At 40.8% G+C, this 22,552-nt stretch overlaps 1 protein-coding gene across 2 annotated transcripts; it reads right to left on the bottom strand.

The window, feature by feature from the left end:
* Positions 1-2,370: 2,370 nt before the first annotated feature.
* Positions 2,371-22,176, bottom strand: pde4ba (phosphodiesterase 4B, cAMP-specific a). 2 transcript variants are annotated; one of them, XM_053322629.1, is made up of 9 exons: positions 21,984-22,176; positions 11,724-11,817; positions 8,144-8,427; positions 7,867-8,031; positions 7,528-7,627; positions 7,240-7,394; positions 7,000-7,122; positions 6,257-6,439; positions 2,371-6,125 (listed from the first exon to the last, which is right to left on the bottom strand). In XM_053322629.1, the coding sequence occupies exons 1-9, from the start codon at positions 22,149-22,151 to the stop codon at positions 5,682-5,684; spliced, it is 1,716 nt and encodes a 571-aa protein (XP_053178604.1). In that variant the 5' UTR covers positions 22,152-22,176; the 3' UTR covers positions 2,371-5,681. The 2 variants fall into 2 exon arrangements, with proteins under 2 accessions (XP_053178604.1, XP_053178605.1); XM_053322630.1 differs by lacking the exon at positions 21,984-22,176 and adding an exon at positions 18,021-18,224.
* Between the last annotated feature and the right edge of the window lie 376 nt (positions 22,177-22,552).

Below are 22,552 nucleotides of genomic sequence, written 5' to 3'. Positions count from 1 at the left end.
CATGATTTTTGGAGAAGGAAGCTTACATAACAAGCTAGCGTCCAAATTACTGAAAGTTGATCCTGGTAATAAACTATTTTTTTTATTTAAACATTTATTGTTTTAAGTACTTTTGTCCAAGTTTGAAAAATGTGGATCTTAGCTCATTTGTTCTAATACCACAAAATGTAACACCACAACACCTGTGATCACTTTGCAAAAACCCCCTGCGCTTTTAAAGACGGAAGTTGTTGCCGTAAATACAGTAAAACGACTGATTACACAATTGTTTGTTCCGTGGGACTGTATAAAGTCTACAAACTCTTAAGTCAAACCAACCATTAGTGGGAAATGACGGTTTAACAGAACATTCCTGGAAATATTGCTTCACTGCCTCCTCACTATGGCCATGTACAAGGTCCCACATGTTAAATAAACCAACTTAATAATGTAGCAGTAAAACAGCCTAACAACTTTGCATCCACATCCTTTCCAGTTAATGTTAATGGGGAGTCACCACAGGAGGTATTGCAACAAGTGAAGTTGAAATCGAAGTTGAAACCAAAAAGCATTCACTGAGGTTGCTCAATCCGCTGAAAATGTTACTTTAATTTTATAAAAGGTTCCAGAATTTTTTAAACTGGACCAGGATCAGCATCACAATACAAAAAGGCAGATAATCAGACTGATAAGCAAACGATTACTTTTTTTTTTATGAGCCAAAATGTGAAGTACAACCATCATAAAGAGGGGTGAGCGCTGCATGTTTTTAGACAGTCTCTCCTCAACGACATTTAAGGTTTTACTTGATTGTTCACATTGAAAGTGCCAGAGGTAATTGTATTAAGTGTTTTCAGAAATGGTGGTAAAAAGCACCCCCACCTAAGCACCTAACTGTTTGACTCTGATCATTCTTTCCTGAATGGTGAGCCAATCAAGACAGACAAACTGGGGAAGGTTTGTCTGTCCTCACCATTCAGGTCATTTTTGTCATTTGTGTCCTTCAAAAACTGAAGCTAACATAACATTTAAAAAAACACCTTTCCAGTTCCTAATCTTTGAACCTGTGTTAGACATTGAAACCATACATGGCATGTACCAATGAAGAGGTGAAGAGGCTCATCTACCAGTTATGCTAGGAAGGGGCTTTGCAATGCATCTGTAGCATTTGTGTACATTTGAATGTATGCAGACACGAGTTTGTGTGTGTGTGACTGTGTGTATGTGTTTGTGTGTGAGAGGGCCTTATGGCATATCAGGACAGTCCTGTCAGATTGTGTGGGGGCCGCGGTGCTGAGTCTGTGTCACACTGTGTTCCTGTCTCAGCACATTAGAGCCAAACTTCTGTGATGATGCAGCAAACTCAATGACATAAAAAAAACCCTGAAGAGTAACGTAATGTAGATGTAGCATTAATTTCTTATTCTAATTTCAATTTGGATTCACTCTCCAAAATTGTCCTGGGGTTTGAGAGTTTCTCACAGAACAGAGGGCCAGGCCCTGACTTTTCTATTGGCTAATAAAAAGAAATTAGATTATGGTTGAGTATCTGTGGGAAATTTCAAAACGGAACCACAAATGAATAAATATTCTGTCCTGCCTTTGTCATATAAGGTTCAATTTAACCATATGTCACTCTTACAGAGCTGAAGTGATTAGTTGATCCTCAGAAAAATAATCTACAACAATTTTGATGAATGATTGTCATTTATCAAAAATGTGAAACATATGCTGATAGCAGCTCCTCTTATGTAAGGATTAATTGCTTTTCACTTTTCTTATCATTGTAAATTCAATATATTTAGGATTTGGACTGTTGATCAGGCAAAACAAGCAATCGAAAGACATTATCTTGATACCTGGGAACATGCGCTTGACATTTTAGGTAATTCATAAAAATAGCTGGAAGATGAATTGATACTGAAAACAGTTACTCATGCAGCCTTACATCTATGCACTTATCATGAACCTCTTGTTTGCATGTTTGATATAACTTAATTATTTGCATTGCTCCTTGGCAGTCTAAAATCATGTTGAGGTTAGATATTTGCACGTATTTTTGGGATGGCAGTGCTGCTTGGATACTCAATCTGTAAATTGGTTCACAGCTCTTTGGTCAGATCAGGTGTCAGGAGCAGCACAGGCCTCTAGGGGCTGTTAGCACGGATTTTAGACTCTATTGTTGACATCATTTTAAATATTGAAGGTTCTTTTTTCAGCACAGGACCCAGGTGCTCAGTTAATACAGTTTCTTATTGGGACGCAGCCTAATGAAACATGACAAACAAGTGGGAAACCACCAGAAGCATGACTGTGACCCAATTTGTCGTTCACACCCATAGTTGAGAAAACTAGGCTATGAGGGGAAAAAAACAGAACAAACAGATGGAATGTATTCATGCTTTGCTTTTAATCACTTCATAGAAAAAGTATTTCAGATTTATTTTTGAACACAATATACAATATAATACCATACATTGTGTGAAACATTTAATAACCCACCTGCAACAACTGGCGGACTTGAACATATTATTGACAATAAAAAAAGACCCATCTTTCATGCAGATAGTGCTAAATCTGGCTAACCATTTGGACACAACTAGGACCAAAAAAAGCTTGAACATAGATAAACAATGTTAATACTGACAAATTTGAATTTCAAAACTGCTAACAAGTTTGGTCAGAAAGAGTTCACACATTAGCACAATCAGTTACATAAGATCATGTTTTGTTGTTAATTCAGAACGATTCACGTCAGTGCCGGGCGTATTGTAGCATGCTACCAATACCGTCCCAGTGTTATCTACTTTTACATTAAGTGCGATAAGTGTAAAAGGAGACGATTGCTTTGTGTATGTCAGTCGAACCTGTATCTGGCCTTGTATATCAGCAATCTGCATTCAAATGCCGGATTTAGAAGCTTAGGTTGTAACAAGCCGCTCAGAGAAAATAAGCTATTTGTGTATTTTGATACCAAGCATTGACTAAGCTTCTGTGTTCCTTAGCTAGCTTGTATGTATTCTATATCCAAGCCTACGCAGTTTAACATGTCCTCTATGCCGCCTCTGGGTTACCAAATTGCTGTTCTCAGATGAAAACATTGTACCTCCAAAACCTAAATTGGTCCAGTTTTGTTTTATTAAAAAAAGAAGAAATAAAGATCTTGGTAGATCTGAGACAAATTCTGTTATTGTTTAATGTAACTAATAAAGTTAAGTTTTGCAATACCAAAAACATCCATGATATTACTTCATTTTTCAAAGTGAATCACCCAAAAATTTGGTTGAAAATAAACAATTTTAACTTTTAAGTGAAATTAGAAAGGCTATTTTGGAGTTGCAAGTTTCTCATGTGACAACAACAACATGTCTCTTTAGCTGCTGCTCTGCTGGGCACTCAAAACATTGTGCGAATATATACTTAGATATATTTATATATATTTATATATATAAAACAATATATAATACATATATAAAAAGACTCTAATCCAGAGTCTTCTACACATTAGACACCACCACTTCCAGGTAATGCAAGTGCATATAAATTAAAATAGATTTTACACTGAACCAGTATTTCTTATTTACAGGCTTAAAGTAAAGAATAAATACACACTGTTATAAACAGCAAAAAGGACCAACTTGAGCTCCTAGCGACAAACGGTAGAGACAAAGATGTGGAGTGATGGGGGTAAGGCCTGATGACAAAGTCAACACATTCACACATTCAACATACAGAAACACATACTCACACACACATACAAAACCCTCCATACAAACTGCACACAAACGATTGCCACTTAAGCATGCTGGAGTGAAATTAGATGAAGTACCGTTGACTGTATCAGTAAACCAATATGAACATGGAGAGACATGATAATAGATTTAAGCAGAACATCCAGAAAAATCAGTTTTGGAAGCCACAGAGGCAGAAATGTGAGGTCTGCAAACCATTTTCCCCTACATATTACTGAAATATGCAAAAAAGATATTTTCTGGTTTGCTTTAAAACGAGAGTCTAATTATTCCTCTTTTTTTGAGAAGGGTACAGTCTGCCATGCTGAATCCAGCATTTCCATCTGTGCCAAATCCTAATAACCCGACTGTCCTGGAAACCTGATACAGTGGAAGGGGGAGGGGAAAAAATTCAATTGACGTCAATGAGCAGAAGCAGCACTTGAGGGATTTTTTATCGTGAGGAAGAAATAACCAGCCTGATTGTTTTGGGGTCGTGTCCGTGGAGCCTACGGGGGTTTGTAAACCATGCGAATAGTGGCACTGATGAGGGTCTGAGAGCACCTTTCAGACAGGCAGCTGTAAGAGCACCTTTAATCATCTGGTCTGGGCCTGATTGTAGAGGGGCAGGGGGGCATTATATCAGACTGGTCTGGGGTCAGGGCCTGTTCCAACTAACAGGATTATTAAGACTGCAGCATACCTGTGGACTAAAAATAGATACACTGCTGTTGTGTTTTCTGTTCTTGTCCAACTTCATTCCTTTTATTATAGATTCAAGCAGCTTCTTATTTGTTTTCAGACCTGCTTCTGACGGTAGGTTGTAAGTTATGAGGGTTTAAAGAGGGCTAACTTCCATTTCACACCACATGAAAAAATGATCTAAAAGTAAATGGAACAAAATGTTATAGAACAAATCAAAATTTTACATTAAATTTAGGTGGAATATGATCCTATAGTTGCAAATCTGAGTTTTTATCTCAACACATTAAACACATTTGCTTCAAAAGTTCAGTTTTGGTGTGAAAAGGCAGGAAGCCCAAAATGTTCTGCAGACCATTGAGAGAAAAGGAGAGGAAAAGATATGCTGAAGAAATTGTGCATGAAAATAGGAGAAATGTATTTCAGTGTGATTGTGACATTCATTGACTGACATAGAAAGCAATAAGGTGAACATGTAACATGAACCATGAATGAATATAGGTGTTAAAATTTCTTTGTGTAAAGAAAAAACGTTGTGCTCAGATTGAAAAACAAATGTGATTATGTGCGTATAATGTGGGTGTTCATGTTTCCCTATTAAAATGAGTTTGTCCAAGAGTTGTTTGTCGATGTTTGTTTGGATTTCTCTATTGCCCAATACATGGAAGACTGTTCTCTTTTAACATACAAAAAAGATTTTGCTCTCTCAGATATGAAAAAAAAAACATTTCACAGACATACTAGAGTGTTCAATAAATAAAAAACTATATAAAGACATTAGTAAAAAAGGCACACAAAAGTCCTTTGACAAATGGTACAGGAAAAAAGTAAACACTTTCTCTTGCTATACAAACGTGTCTCCATCAGTAGATCTTACTCTATGCTACTTCTAGATCATGTCATATCTGTAAAAAAAAGTCTTAAGGTACAAAACTTCTCTCAGTAGTGTCAATGTCCATTTAATGCCAGTCCAGAAAAGAAAAGTTACCATTTCCCAAACTGGCCAAAATCCTTCAAGTTCCACCCTCAGTCTCGCCTGTCCATCAAGACTAAAATGTCTGCAGTAATTATTTCCTGAGAACTCTGAAGCCGCTTCACTGAAACTGTCCGTCCGTGTCTGGCTTCAAACACCCAAGTGCAAGACGCCCCTGTGCGGGCCAAAACTAAGCCCTTGCTTCTGTGGGCTTGTTAAAAAGCACAGCTGCAAGAGGATCTCCCCTCTTTTTCAAAAAACTTTCAAATCACCATGTGAGCCTGCTGATGGAAGCCCTATGTGTCTGTGGGTGATGCCTCATGTGTCACGATCTCTATTGCTGTCGTGGGCTCCGTCATGCCACCTTCGTCCTGCTCCTGACTGTCCAAATAGTCCAGGGGAGGAGAACGAGAATCTCCTAGACTATCCTCCTCCTCCTCTAACTCTTCCTCTTCTTCTTCCTCCTCCTCCCCTTCACCATCTTTCTCTATTCCATCCAAGTCCTCCTCCTCCAAGGTCAGCTCAAACTGAAATTTCTCCCCGCCTCCCTGCCCTCCAGTGCCTCCGCAGTGTCCATGTGTACACTGGTCATAGAAGGGTGGGGAAGGGCTCTGGGGGATCATGCTCTGGTACCAGTTCCTGTTGTCTTCCAGCGTGTCCAGAATGTCCTGGGCATCAGGGTGGACCAGATCAGCCCAAGTCTCCCACAGAGGGTGCACAATATAGTCGATGAAACCCACCTGGACGAGAATGAGACAAGTGATAGTTAGAAATTAGTTTCTTTCAAAGTTATGATGCACGTACATACATTTGTTCATCCATCCTTGCTTGTGCGTAATGCGGTTTCTACTCTATGTACTGTATTGCCTACCTGGCTCTTTTCCACCGAGGCTGTGTGTTTATCACACATAGGGCTGATCTCCATCCCCCTCTCCCTCTCTCTGTCTCCCTGGTGGAAGAACTCCTCCATTATCCGATCAGTCCACTGACGATACAACTCCAGGGACTTAGTGGGGTTACTCAGGTCAGCACAGTGCACCATGTTACGCAGCACCTAGAAATGATTCAGAATTGCAGTTAACCAACATATCAATGATACAAAAATCCAGGTGAAAACATTTGTAATTTGTAAGCTAGCTGTATATTAAACCTTTTTGTTTTATTTTTCTCAATGGACCCATGCAGTAGATCACTTTACTACAACTTGATTTAGGAGAATTTTGATTCTTGCAGAACAGATAAAAGGCTAGTTCTATCATGTTCTATTATAGAGGAGGCTGACCAGCACAACAGTCTCATAAAGAAGAAATCCTAGAAAGGCCATTAGAGCACTTACAGGCACAAGGAAGATGGATTGAGTGTGAAAAGGAGTGACGGTAGGAGCAGAGGTCAGCTATGTAGGAGCTAATGACTATTGGCTGAGTAACCTCCAATAATGCTGGCTATTGATTAGAGCTATTAAAAGCAGATAAAAGACCAATGGGGAGGGGGAGGGGGAAAGTATGTCCAGTCCCAAACTGATACTCCATATATATATATATATGTACAGTTTTTTGTATGATTATTACTCTTTGTTTAGAAGTGAATAAATTGTTTTGGACAACAAACACTTACTTGTATTCTGTCTGTGTAATTGTCCAGCAGCAGCACTCCAGAGCTCGTCACCTTCTTGGTCTCCACCATAGTCTTCAGATCAGCCAACAGACTCATGTGTTTGGACATGTCAGTGGCCAAAACCTAAAGTAAGAAAGAGAGAAAAAAATCCCATCCTCAGCATCATAACAATATGAACAGATTATCATTTATATCAAGAGGGTTGTAGAAGAGAAAAGAATATTAATCTCAATATTTTACCATGTCAATGACCATCTTGCGTAGGGACTGTCGCTGCTTCTTAGTGAGGTTCTGGAAGATATCACAGTTGTCTTCCTGAAGTAGTTTGAATCCCACAGCCAAGTGATGGTTCTCCAGTACAGATTCATCGTTGTACATCAGGGCCAGCTCAGAGTCTGGACAGAGGTGAACAAAGGTTGTTATTACAACTGCCGCTATTAGGCTGTTGAATACAACAGTTTTATTTTACTAAAGAAATCAATTGAATACCTGTCCTTATTCATGTGTACAGTGATATTTTTGACTTACTGGTATTGATTAGGAATTGGTTTGATACTCCAGGGTGGTCAACATCATGGATAGCTGCAGCAAAGATGGCTGCAAGGATCTCAAGATCTGTGAAGACCGCCTGTAAAAGGACAACAGGGAAGAAGGAGAGAGGAAAGAAAGAAGATTTAACAATTTATGAAGATAAAAAAATGGCATCAAAACCATTAACCATTAACAAAACCATTAATCCATGTCAACTAACTATTGATTACCAGAGCATTGTGTGACCATGAAAACATTTAATCTTTAACCTTCTGCCTCTAAGCAAAACTAAAAAAAACAAAACTCTTTCTGTCTAAAATACTTCTTATGACTTACATCGAGGGCTGGAGTTGAGAGGAGAATGTGTGTGGACTGGGCTACGTCAGCAGCATGCAGGCTGTTATGGTAGGCCACATCTGAATGGTAGTGATCTTCCAGTGTCATCATGTAGGCCACAAACGTATCCACAGGGATTTTGAATGTCTTCAACAGGTCTCGCTCCTTGAAAAAATATCACATCATAATTAGCTTTAGTAGCAATGATTGAAAAGCAAAAATTATGTAATGGACATGATGGCATGGAGAGTGCTGATAATAGTAAGACACTTCATACCTGAAAGATGGCATACATGATGCAGGTGAGAGGTCGGTTGTTGGAGTACTCTGACACGGTGAAGATGTTCAGGCCCCACTTGTTGAGGTCCTCCAGCTCCTTGGACAGCAGCTCCTCCTTATCGGTCTTGACGCCGAAGCGTGAGATGCTGCTGCTGGAGAGCGAGGGCCCGTGGGAGACCTTCTTGACCCCGCTGATCTGTGTCATCAGCTGCTGCTTCTGCTGCTTCTTCTTTTCTCGCGTCTTGGATGTCGGTGACGGGATCTCCACCTCATTTTGTTTGTCTGAGGTAGGGGAAGATTTGATGTATTTAGAAATAAGTCTTTGCTTGGAATAATGCAAGACAGACAAGATGTGTTTGACAGGCAAGTGGTTAAGATTCTCATTTAACCTTGTATAGTGTGAGTCTGTGTTTGAAGAGAACCCAGGTGCACTAAGAAACACCTGCAGCACTTTGGCTCCTGAGGGATTTAGTAATTCAACTATTCATTCATCATCTGTCTGTCCATTCATTTGTTCATTCATGCTCCCCGTCCTCCACCTGCACTACTGTTCATTCACATCCATCCCTCTTTCCTCCCTTGCAGCAATCTCCCCCCCCCTTGCTCTATCAGCAGGTGGTTCACATCTCATTTCTTGTTCTTTTTACTCTCATAGGTCAGTCCATTGACAGACTGAGAGCTGGGGTTTCTGTGCAGTTAAGGCAGCTCTGTAAAGCCGGTCATTGAATATGCTGCAGCATCTTTTGTAGCTTTAATAAATCACTCAGTAAACGGGGGGAATTTAATGTTTGATCGTCTATTCAACTACATTTAGTTTAGCCACAAATAGATGGAGTGAGAAAATCAAAAATAAATGCAGAAAACATGCTAGGCTTTCATGTAATATTCCTTTGAAAAATGATAAATTAGAAAAAATACATCAGTCCTCACACTTTCCCTAAAAATAAGCAGGGAAAACATGCCAAGTTTCCTGTAATATTTTAGAAAAAGTGCAACCAGGCACTTGTATTTACTGCAATCACAAGTAGAATTGAATGAAATCTTGCAGAGACTGACTATCGGCAGGTATGTGAGCTGTGCACTCATCTATCAAGCCTCGACTCAGCTCATCGTTGGCCTATCAGCCTTCCCCTGTGGAGGGTTATTCAATTACCAGCTGTAATTCAAATAATCACTTTCACTCTCATGCTCTCCCTCTCACACTGTTTCCTCTGCCTTTCTCTCTGTCTCTCTCTCTCTCTCCTCAGTCCTCCAGTGGTAATTGAGAATGGGCAATTAAGCACTCTCAGACATGTGCTGCGTGGGAAACAAGGGGAAGAGCAATATATTGCGCTCTAATTTATTACAAGCCATCAGTATCACCACTGCTGTGTGGTGTTTGTGTGTGGCCTGTGCATGTGTGTGTGTGAGAGAGAGAGAAACAAATTCACAGTTTTATTCTTATCAAACATTTCTGCATCTTAAAGTGTACAGTAAACGCTGACATGAAAACTGATGGTTTTTAGCACAGTTTCACAATCCTGGCCTGATTAAGTCTCTCTGTCGCAGTTTGGCCTGCTCTGTGTTACCCAGTCACATGGATAGACCCTCCTCTATTTTAGACATGGGTTTACAAATTAAGCAGATGAAGTAAATATCTTTTGTATCCAGCTCTATTCTGTCTCTTCTCTTCTTCCTTCTCTTTCCCTGTCCTCTGTCACCTCCCACGTTTATTTCAATTTCATCGGATTTCTTTTCATCCTCCTCCATATGCTCTCCTATGAGAGACGCAGATGCAGTGGAGAAGGGGACTTTTTCCCCCTCACAGTTTATTCCCTAAACTAGGTGTGTTCTGCTGCTGGCCGATCAAAGGGAATTATGACGGAATTATGTTGGGAGGACAGCTGCGGCGGGGGAAAGGCACACGTGAATGGCCAGCAGGCAGTCAGCCAATAATCCTCATCGGAAAGTCAGAAATCACAGTCTGCATGAGTTATCTATGAGAAAATCTGTGATCTTTATTTATCCAGGGAATTATCCAGATTCCATGAACACAGTTGTTCTGTTTTACCAACAGTGTGCCTCACCATCAGCCATAAATGTTAAAAACCACATAGTTCACAATAAACTGATGGGGATTTGACAAGAACCTCTGTATAATCAGACATATGGCAGGAAAACATAATTTCTCATAAATGCCTCCATAAAAATAATGTAAAGAAACATTATTTCAGTTATCCACCAGAAACAGGTGGATAACTGATGTGATACTAATCTTAATGGATGGAAGGATTAAACAGTCCTACTGGTCATCTGAGGCCAAACCAGACCAGCTGTGCTGCGGACTGCAGTCATTTTTTCCCCTTTTCAGTAATGTTTACCTGTTTTTCTTTGATCCTACTACTAACAGGGTAACCCTAATTTTTTTTTTTTTTTTTTATAAAAGAGATAGTCATCTATGTCTGGATTCTTGGAGCAGTAAGCGAGGGGAGGAGGGAAGGAAAGCTTTTGGGACAACAAGGTGTCCCTGCTGACAAAGATACATTAAGATAGGGATGAGTCAGCCGAGCTCATCTCTCTGCCAGCAAAGGGGGTTCCTCTGTACCTCGACTTTCTCCTTCTCTTCAGTCAGCTCCCTCCCTCATTTGTGTCTACCTCACCCCTCCTCTCGCTCTCTATGATCCAGCAGTGACAGATCCGCTAACAACACTACACCGGATCAGGATGCCAATCGATCGAAAGCACAGTGTCTATAAATACTCTTAACTACCTCTACATGCATTCTGTCTGGCTTGTATTATCCTTTTTGTTTGTCAATCTATATTATATTTCACTCATTTACTTGACTATCACTGAGCTTTTTGCTTCTGTCCTCTAGCTATCAACATTCCTCTGTTGAAATCTTTAAAAACTGACCAAAAGGCAACTTTTGATCCATCAAAAGAAAATTGTTGTTGAAATTGAAAATTGCAGTTGTCGCACTGCTGCTCCTTCACGTGTTTTTTTTCTGCAATGAATGCAGATGACAAACCACAAAAGCAACGTCTCTACAGATGATATAAATTCATATATATTTAGCGTAGCTATCACTATTCTCAAATCTTGAAAGTGCAACCCACACTGACAGCATCAAGTTCCAATTAACTTTCTCAGATTCTGTCTAACAAGCTCTCTGGTCATTCAAACAGCACATTTCATAAATAAGCCAACCACCTTAATACCTTGATTTTTTAAAAATACTTACAAAAAAGAAATATACATTTTTCACTTAAATTTTAATGGCCATTTTGAGCCTGGTGTCATAAACCTCTAGACAAAGCTTAATGGCGCAGTATTTTATGGTACGCCCCCACAGAAAAGCCTGCCAGAGCAACTTGCACAGCTTAGCATCACGCAAAAATCAAACCTCCACACAAATAATGCGGCAAAGAATCAAAGATGTAGGTATTTGTGTGTGCAACTAAATAATTGTGGTTATTTCTGTTTTTGGTGAAAACACAGGTCGTGATTACAGTGTATGATGGTAAAGGTGGATTAAAAAACAATTCTGTGAATTTGTAAATGTGATTTTGAGTGCATGAACATGAGACTTCATTTACCAAGGAAGGTGTTGGAGATGAACTCGGAAACCTGATTCCCCGACCGACTCATCTCAGATAGGTGCGTCAACTCCCGATTCAACATTCTCTTAAACTGCAAGAGAGAAAGAGGAGGGGGAAGAGAGAGAAAAAATGTTGTCAGTTTCCACTGGGGGAAAGCCTGGGAGAAATTATGGTACAGGATTCCATGGAAAATACAGCAGTACTCAGTTTTATTCCAGCAGCTCAACTATATGATTTAATTAGTGTACAAATAGCGGGGGGACACATATCTTATACTCCCTATTTACCTTTAAATTTATTAGGGTGCAGATCATTATTTGTATTACCATTGGGAAACTATCACATTTTAATTCCCCTCAATTCACCCTCTGCAACCAATTTACAATTTTATTACACTGAATCACATTTTTGGGGCCTGTTTGCCTGCTTTTACTTGCGTCAATGTGAAAGAATTCAATGATGTCAAGAGGAAAATCTGCACACTGTTAGGACATTCGTTTTCATGCCAACATTTGAGCAATTTTCATGTACAGTAGTTTTTATATTCTAAATAGTTTTAAACAGATGAAACAGTTAAAGGAGACATGCATTTGACAGTACACAGGGACCTAGGCACTGCAGTAGCAGCTGTTTATGACAGACTGATGCGTGCGTGTGAACCCACATACACACCAACACACATACAAACACACAGCTCTGCAGAGGGCTCAAGATGGAGCCTGAACCACAAAACACCATTCTGTCAGACCTCCCCAACTATGATGGAAATATCTTTTGGTGCAATTAAGCTAGTATGGTGTCCTGAAAAGCTCAAAAAGATCAACTGATATAATGAAAATGCTGAATTAGTTCAGATTTAGGCCTAAATGCAACAGCAACGCAGGACAGTGAGGTACAATGAAATGAGTGCGGTATCCCGACAAGCTACGTAGATAAGCACCACACACCTTAATGTAACCCCAAGACACCGACAGCAGGTAGTTGGCTTCAGGCATTTTGGAACCCGTTTTTTCGTTCCTACACAAAGCCAGAACTGTAATCCAATAGAAAAAAAATAGAGGCAGTCGAATAGGACTCTTTCAGCGCCAAAAAGGACAAAAAATCCTTTCTTCTCTCCTCTTGTGTTTCTCTTCTCAGCAACTAAGAGCGCAGCTCAATGATGGGCTCACTCTCCCTCTTAGCAGCAGAAAAGGGTTTGCTCTGAGTCTCCATGCCGGGGGAGAAAGACGGATGGTTGGATGGATGTGGCAGAAAAGTAAGGGCTGTAGCAAGGCTAGGCGAAGAGGAGATCCAGCAGGCTCGGTGGATCGGCTGGAGCAGCAGCAGCTAGAGCTGTGAGCTGGGGACTCTCAGTGTACTGATGAATAATGGAGAAGAAGCGAGGAAGGGAGGAGGGGAAAAAAACAGCGATGGAGACAGGAGGAGGAGGAGGGATTGAGGCAGCGATGTTCATCTGACTGGAGGGGGGGTTCCTCCACTGGATTTGTCTTGCTTCGCTGCTCTCACTGTTATAGTGCTCACTCCCCCTCCTCCCCGTCTCTCTCTCTCTCTCTGTTTCTCCCTTTTTTCGTTCCCTCCCTCTTCTGTCTCTTTTTCCCCTGCTGTAGTCTGCCAGCCCCAGCAACACACTCTATTCAGAACACATGATTTGACAGAAAATGGGGAGAAGGGGGGAGCCTTAATTACAGCTTGGTATTGGTGTAGATATGAATTTAATTCATTGAAGGTGTGTTTGAGTGACTGACATAATGTTCAGACTTTGATTCCAGCTGTAACTTTCCCTCTTCTTCTCTCTTTTTTTCCCAGCTGTGTGACCACTGCAGATAATTCCCATTCTCTACAATTACCAGCCCCTGAAATACCACCTTTAAGCCATTTTTATTAAGTCAGCCATTGTGAAGGAATGCCATCGAGCCGCTCCTCTACAGTAAAACAATGAGGGTTGAATAAAGGATGGGGCACGTTTTGAGGAATGTGAATGCACAGCTCTGTATCTTTATCGCCATTATCGCTATTATCATGCGCTCCTCTCCCTCCCTCTTTTGAGTCTTCTGTTGTCTCCTGACATCCCCAAGTGCGGCAGCCATTGTGGAGAACTCATAAGCCTGTTCATTATCTGCATCCCATAATAATATTAGATGCTGTCAGGGTGTCTGTGAAAGGCTATTTTTAACAGCCTGCACCGAGAGACTACCAGAGAGTGGGGAAGACAGTCAGAGATGGGAAAAAGAAAAGAAAAGAGAGGAAGAAGGAGAGATGGGAGATAATTGCATCCTTCCCCAATTTAGGTGACATCAGCCGATGGTTTTCTGTCTGCTTGTGAATAAGAGTGTGTACGCCAATTACCAGAACACACCAACGCCATGGCAACAGCATCAGGGAATCAGTGCAAGACTGTTTTCAGAGGACAGAAGAGTAAATGAGGAGAAAAGAGAGGAGAGGCTTCCCCTTTTCCTTCCCAGGCAAACATGTGGTATAGCTGCTGAGCTGTCACGAGGACACACCACACACATCGCCTCTGCTCACATCCACCGATGCACAGACTGAAAATCCCCTCCCTCCTCCGCCCGCCCTCCGCTCCGTTTCTCCCTCACTCTCCACCACTTACATGTCAATTTCTCTCCCGGCTGCCACTTGCCAACACAGTCATCAATCTCTCTGTCTGTCTGCCTCACTGGCAGAATCAATGGGCTGTCCTTGGAGCAGGTGTTGATACTGCTGCAGTGTACAAGGCTAGGGCCACCTGACTGGAATATACTGTTACATCAGTACCACTGGCCAATTTTGAAGCGCGTTGGTGCTTCTGTGAAATTCATCATAACTCGTGTTTGTGAAACCCTCAAGGATGGTGGCAAAACTTTGCTTGGAAACCTCTCTGCTAATGAGAAAATATCCATAGTTCTAGTCAATTCATAGTCAATCCATGGGAAACTGTCAAACGAAGTTCCCAGAGAATCTCTCCGTCCGATGTGTCTGTGTTTGTGTGTATACAAGTTCGGAAAGATGAGTGGGAGATCAAAGCTTCCCCGGGAGGATTCCAGATTATCCTCCCACTGAGGGAAAGAACCAGAAGCAGTGAGGTAGGATGTAAAAGAAGAGGGAAAAAAACAAAAAGAAAAAGAGAGGAGGCGGCTCTTTATATAATAGCTCACTGCATAATATATAAAGAAACCAGAAAAAACAGCAGGGGATGTCTTTCTGCAATGTGCTGAAGAGCGATGCTTCCCCAGAGGCTGAAAGAAATGCCTCAGCACACATACATGCACAGCAGCAGTCTACAAATGCAATTATCTGCAGTTAAGCACAGTTGACGCTGACATGTCACATGCATGTTGTACACACTCCTACCCATGTGTTTCTGAATGAGCATGTTATTGCCTCTGTGTATTGGATTGTATTGTTCATTCAGGGGCGGAAGGGAATCCTCTTTACCTCCTACTGACACCATGACACTGGAGGATGATTAGCTTCTTAGAGGTCTGTGGGTATCTGTGTGTCACGTTCTCTCATACCTACATACTGTATATTCTATTTTTTTATCCATTCACCTCTTACCATGCTCAAGCGTCTTTCTTTCTTTGTCATTCACAGTTTCTGTCCTATTCTCTGTCTCCTCCATTTCTCTCTCCCCTCCGCTTTTCCACATCCTCCCTCTCTTACTCCATTTTCAATTTTTTGTGTTTCCATCATGTCATTTTCTCTCTTTTAGCTCTGTGTCTCCCTCTCCTAACCTTTTATTCTCATATTCCCCATTCCTCTCCCACTCTCTCTCTCACTCTGTCTCTATCTCTCTCTGCTTGCAGGGGGTTGGGTTGATTCAGCAGAGAGCTGCTGTGACTGAAGCAGAGAAGGTGAATGGAGCCAGTGGCATTTCATTGTGAGGGGGATGAGGTGGGGGGATACATAACACCGCGCTTCTCCATTCAGACGTGATCCCATCGGACAGCTCACTGAGGAGGGCAGTCAGGCGGACAGGTAGGCAGAAATGCAGATACGGAGTCTCCCCATCGGACCAAGCACTACACATCAGACGTAGTTTTATTTTTTCCAAAAAGATTATTGTGGCTGGCAATGTATGATCTGACAATCACATTATAATGACAACTGACTTTTTTTTCTCTCTCTCTCTCTTTTTTTTTTTTTACATGATTCTAATTCAGTTTTACATTTATTTGTTTTATGAGCCAAGACTAAACTGGGGTATATTCCATTTTTTTCTACTCTTGGAAGTTTTTGTTTCCTTAAAATGAGAAACATTAGTACTGCTCCTCTCTTTAAAATGTCTTATTTTAAATAATCAGCAATATTCATTTGATGCTTTTCAGATGGAAGTTGAGCCTTTAAGCCACTAGTGGGTGCACTCTGCCCAATTTACTGTAGACAAGGCTGTTCAGTATGCAGGGAGAGTATTGACCCTCTAAACTTGCAGTCACAGATCTCACAACTTGACTTAAACTTTAGAAACACTCCTTCTGTCCAAAATATAAAATCAAGAAAACTAAATTATCAGTAAACTTAACTCTTAATTTACTCTTGTCACCACTGAAGTTAGTGTCATGACACTTTTTACCATAACATTTGGTGAATCATAACTTATGTATTCTCTTTATTGTGAATCTCATCAGTTTATTAACGTAATTTCATGTTTACAGTATACAACATTAATGGAAAAATGGATAAATGAAATCAATTTTTTCCAGTAAATCTGCAGTAGTGGTTAAAAGAAAGGGGAGTTAAACCACAAACTTGACGCAAGAAGGCAACATCAGTACTGAACCAAAGACTGGTAATGACATAACTCCGTGAAGATCAGGAAACCTGCCCACGTAAGAACCGTGCGTAAGTTGGGTTAAGGTACAGACAACTAAGAAACAGCCTGACTACCTCTCACCTCTTCACTTCCTCTGACTCACTCGCATTAGCATATGTCTGTATGAGAAAGAGTGTATTCATGTGTCTATGAATCTATACGGTGAGATGTGTTGAAAATGAGCAGCCAGCTATAAACTAGGAGTTTGAAAACAGGAGGAGAGATTAAAGTAAGTAATTCCTCAACTGAGTGAATCATCCCCATCACTCCCAGCTGTTCAAGGCCCCAGTACAGTCAGATGTGGTCCACAACCGCAGTTTTGGCTGGAGTAGAACAGTTAACAGGCAACTGTGCGCACTTCAGCTCTAGTTGCTTTGAAAGCAAATGTAAAATACCACACGAGCAGAATTACACCAAGAAATACGTTTGAAAACCTAAGAAAAAAGGAATGCTTGAATTACCAAAACCTCAAATTAATGCTTAAATCATCAATCAACAGCAATATTTTATCATGTTAACAAAAGTTATGCCATATCACTCTAATTTCTATCTACAAATTCTCAGAAAGATTTACTTTCCTCCCATCAGCCCCTGTTAGAATAAAGCAGTCACTGAATAGCACATAACCACATGGCAGGTATTTTCTCCTCAGATGACCCAAGTGTTCAGCCTCAGTTAGAGTCTCCAGTCTCCAGGCTTTGGTGCTATGCTTAGAAACACCACTTATCACTTGCCTGGGCCTCAGGTGACTTAAATTCATCGTCAATTTGCTTATTATCTGAACATCACCAGACTCTTGTAGAAACCGCAGAAAGAGAGGCTTTTTGCCCCAATTGCCTGTTTTCAAGCAATAGCTACACAGTTCCACTGAGTACCTTCTGTCACCTATACAGTACAATAAGCCACTTAATACTTGAGAGGGAATTGGTTTGATGTTTACAGGAGAGGGAAAAAAAACATCTACATTTAATAATCTCAGATGCACAAAGGTTCTAGAAAGCCGAATGCATGCACCACTGCCTCATTCTGCACGAACCTCTGAAAATATGCACAAGTAAGTTTTAAGATATAGACAAATAATTGACCAAATAAATAAAAAGACATTGCATCTTAATACTACGGTTTATTAAGATATAAACAGTAGTATTGTGGAATATGCAGCTACACTATTTACACACAACATTTGTTTCAAATTGCAGGCAAACTCAAAGCAACCATTCAGCATCCACTGCTGTGAGATACTTGAAGCCCTAATAAGATGACCACTTTAAAGAACACCAAGGATCAAAAGACAAAAATGATCTAGTGAAACTGTGTTTTATAATCAAGCAATCCACAAAAGTTCAGCACACATGTCCACGCGAGTCAGAGGAAATCACACGCAACAATAAAATATCCCTCCAAAAACAGCAAAGGAGATTCTGAACTTGTGTAATAGCAGAAAATAAACTAATAAATAAATAAATAAATACAAGAAAACTCACCTTTCTCCAACCATTTAGTTTCCCTAATTTCTTCTCTTTCTTGTCAAAGCAGCAGGCTCCCATGTTGCTGTGTGTAGAGTGCAGAGCAGAGCAGTGCTGTCGTCCGTTAAAGTGTCTGTCTCAGTCTGACTACAGCTTGAGTAAAAGGACCAAGCCTCAGCTCTCTGACGCTGGGAAACGCCACAGCTCTAGTGACTCACTTAGGGCTGCAAGGTCTGACTAGGCTTTACCTCACACCCTGTGTATGTGGAACAGTGACCGAGTCTGTATGTGTGAGACAGACCTCTGCCTCATCCACACTCCCTCATGGGGGTAGTCCCGCCTCTAACCTCTAGCTTTTCTTTCTTGCTGTTTGCTACTCCTGCAGCGGGCACTCTCAGCCACATGGTTTACACTGTCAATATCGCACTGATCATTCAGATGACTGCAACACTTCCATGTTTTGAGGAACACAATGGATTTCAAAAACCTCACCTATGAAGGTTAGCTGGGTTGTGCTTAGCATTTTTTTCTTTCCCTGACAGTTAACATCTATTCAGGTGAAAGTTTGATGGCTAGACATTGACTTTCAGTTAGTCCTTCAAAACCTTAGACTCCAGAATCCAGAGAAAACTCTACTACTCTATGTATATAGCTGGCCCGCAATGAAGAGTCAAAAACCCAAAGATATTCAATTTGAAATGTAACAAAACAGACAAGTGCAAAAAAGAAAAATGTCACAATTGATAAGCCGATGGCAGCGAATGAGTATCACTTTTGTTAAATAAAATAATCAAAATTGAATATAAATATAAAAACTGAATATAAATTGTTTCTCAATTTACTCATTGATTACTTGACTTATTGTTTCAGCCCTTGATGAAGGTCTACATCCTTGACATAGAGGAGAATTCCAACTCAGAACAGATCTCAACCCATCTATGTCAGCCATACATAACAGAGGACAGTTACAAATTGCACTTCAATTTACAGTACAGCATTTCATCTCCTTTGTTCTCAGGTTTCATACAGCATGGATAACAGTGTTTCCATGCTAAATACAAGAGGTAGTTATAGATTGGCATGTTCTTGTTATAAAACCAGGTCATGTGTAATGCCTCACATGACAAAGAAGAAGAAGTTGTGTAATGTTTTTGTTTACAGTAAAAACAAGGCCAGAATTATAACTGAATGGACTTCAAATGGATTGTGCTATTAATATGGCCCCACAGCTACATACAGAACACACACATAATATGGCCCCACAGCTATATACAGAACACACACACACACACACACACACACACACACACACACACACACACACACACACACACACACACACACACACACACACACACACACACACACACTAGCCAAAGTGACATCAATGAGAAAGGGTCATATACACAATAAACCCATTGTGCCACCTGAAATGAGACTATAATAATCCTGTTGATTATTCTTCACAGAAATTCTCATTTCTACACATTTTTTATATATTTCTTAAAAGTTTGAGATATTATGTTAACTAAAAAAGCAAAATCTATCTGCTACAGTGAAGCTACTGACAACTTTCAAATTTTTTTGCATTGTGTTTTGCACTGTATTTTTTTTACAGTGTGATCATCTCTGCGTCATCAGGATGATGCAGTATTTTCTGGGAATATCTGAATAAAGTGGCCCCTTCATTGTGCCATAGTTAGGATGTTTTGGTATTTCTCAAAGCAGTAGGCTACTGAAATCAATCATCAGCTGCAGAATTTATCTTGGCTAAGTCCTGCCAAAACCCTCTGTGATTGCAAAAGCGCTAAAATTAAAATCGTAAGTGAGTTAAGACTAATCCAATCCACAAGTCCACAAATGAGGGTTGATATAAACCAGCAGGTTTACCGTCTTTCTGAATATAGAGTGTTTATGACTTAATTTTCTGTTAAAGAAATCATGGTCTCATTTTGCTGTAATCAACACATTGACACAGTGTCCTTTCTCCGCTTACACACTAAGGTTATGTCAACAGTTTCTCAGCATCTTCTGTGTGATCCTGTTGTCATGTAGCCCTTGGTTAAAGCTATATTTGCTTAAATGGTTAATAGTATTTATTCTACAATTCAGCAGTCTTCATGTGACTTAACTGACTGTGTATGCAGATGAGTACAATGAGATAAATGAACTCTACCATTAACCATGCAAACGGGCATGATGGGATGTCTATTGTCGTCTGGAGAGAGAGGGAGAGAGCGTGGGGGATCAGGAAGGAGACAGGAAGAGAGAGTCACTCTGCCCAGGGGTCTGTATGGACACCCCCCCCCCCCCACCACCACCAGCACCATACACACACACACAAATGTTCTCTCTCTTCCTCTCTAGTTTATTGTGTTTGACCCACTGCGGGATCCCTTGCATCCTGTTGTCCAGTTTTATGAGAAATAACAAGCTTTTCCTCTTGGCTAACTTGATAAACCGTTTTCAGTCTCTCTAACACACAGCTACCACTCAGCCCATACAGCAAGCAAGCAAGCAACAACGGAACCCAAAACAATTGATTAGTATTAAGGGCTGGAGCCAATCACTAGGGTGCAGTCTGTAAGTTGTCACCCTTTATAACACTGTAAGGCTACAACAAAGATGGATGAACATCAAGAGTCACACATGTTACAGAACTAAAGGTACTGATATAGCACATGGATGTAATAAGAGTAGGATACTGCCCAGGGAAGAAAAAAAATCCCTGTGACCCAAAAAGCATTTTCACCATCGACCACAGTTATGACAAAGACATCTGTAGAAATCAGAAGCACCGTATCTAATGGGTGCAGCGAAATATTGCTTGGTTCCGTGCTTCCTGGTTCTTTATATAAGAACCAGGAAGCTGAACCTTGGTGCACATCACAGATAGTCAGTGACACAGAAGAAATAGAATAACCAGTGGACAGTGAAAAGTTGGAAAGACAGGAAAGATAAAAAGCCACAGAGACACCAGACTATCTTATTGCAATGTTAAATTTGAAACAAATAATCCTGATATTAAGATTGTTTTTAATTGAATAAAAACTCAACTGGACAGAAACTGTTTCTGCTTGAGCGGGTCTAAAATTGTGAAGGTTGCAGTGTTACACACACATTCTACACCTTTTCTTTTTTCATTAAAAATCAATGTTGTACTAAATAAGACTGACCATTCTATAAAAAGAAATGACAGGACATATTTTTATGTATAGACAACCAGCCCCTGGCCCTTTAGGCCCAGTCACCAAATTATAACTACTATTGCTACTTATAATGGCAGTAATAATGATGATTCATACTAACGTGATCCCATTAATGCAAATCTTTTCCTAAAAGTTACAGACAAATATTGCTCTGCATCATGCACTAGGGGGATTACTTATATAAAGAACCAGGAACTGAAGCTGGGTGCACATCACATAGCCTACAATCAATGGTGCAGAAGATGCAGAATAACCAGTGGACAGTGAAAAACTAGTTTGCCAGAAAAAGATGAAAAGAGGGCCACAGCAGGTCAAAAGACAAAAACACTTCCTTATGTCAGACAATAATTTGTGCAAAGAGAGAGAAAAAATAGAGAAAACATCAGCTGATGAGTAACATCCAGTCATATTCATACAAGTGTACAGGGCAGCCTTTGTAACCTGACAGCACTCATGCCAACACTGCCTGCTGCTGCATGCCCCTGTACCACCTCAACCTCCTCCTTACATGCTCCAGCTTTTAATACTGTTGACTTTGCTAAGGTCATGATAAGTTCATGTATGCTTACAGCTAAAGTATTTCAGGATTCTGTTTCCTGTAGTTCATGTGTTTATAATGGGAGAGGATTAGTTTCCTAGCAGAGTCCTTTGCAGCTCAGATTTGAGGACTCCCTCAAAGAGGAGACCCATTTCTGTGTAAACGCTTGCAGTGATAAATGGTTCAACATTTTCATAATTTTGAAAAATTAAAACACAAGAGGGCCTGTCCTACCTTGTTGGAAGCCATGTCACTGACAGAGCGGTAGGTCTGGATCGTCTCCAGCTGGTCCAGACACCAGTCCAACTCCTCCATCGTCTCCATGGCCAGCTTCTGGTACGCCTCATCTGTCAACAAGCAGCCGGCACACAGAGGCACACAGTCAGAACAGACGGCACACATGCAGCCCGTGCGCTGCCCCGCCACTCCCAGGCAACATCCATCCATAGGTCCTGCTCGGGGCGCCTGCCGCTGCTGCTGAGGAGGGGGAACTGTGAGAGGTGGCACCCGGCTGCAGCGCTCCTTCATCATGAGGAGGAGTAGCTGTGGCGAGTTGGTAGGGCTCGCAGCTGTCAGCAGAGTAGGGTAGAGTGGTGGAAAGCGAGGACGTGAACTCCTTCTGTCACATACTCAACTTTTCTCTCTGAGCATATGTCCCCCTCCTCTCCCCTCAGCTCATTTACATAAAGTCACCCCCCCCCCCCACTTACTGAACAGGAAACCAGATATCACCCCCCCAACCACCACTTGCCACACACAAATATACACTTTGCACCACCTCACAGGAAGCAGAGCAACACCTT

The sequence above is a fragment of the Scomber japonicus genome, chromosome 7 (genome assembly GCF_027409825.1).
Source record: "Scomber japonicus isolate fScoJap1 chromosome 7, fScoJap1.pri, whole genome shotgun sequence".
NCBI lineage: Eukaryota > Metazoa > Chordata > Actinopteri > Scombriformes > Scombridae > Scomber > Scomber japonicus.
The sequence above is the reverse complement of the archived record's forward strand: the minus strand, read 5'-3'. Positions and strand labels throughout refer to the sequence as shown.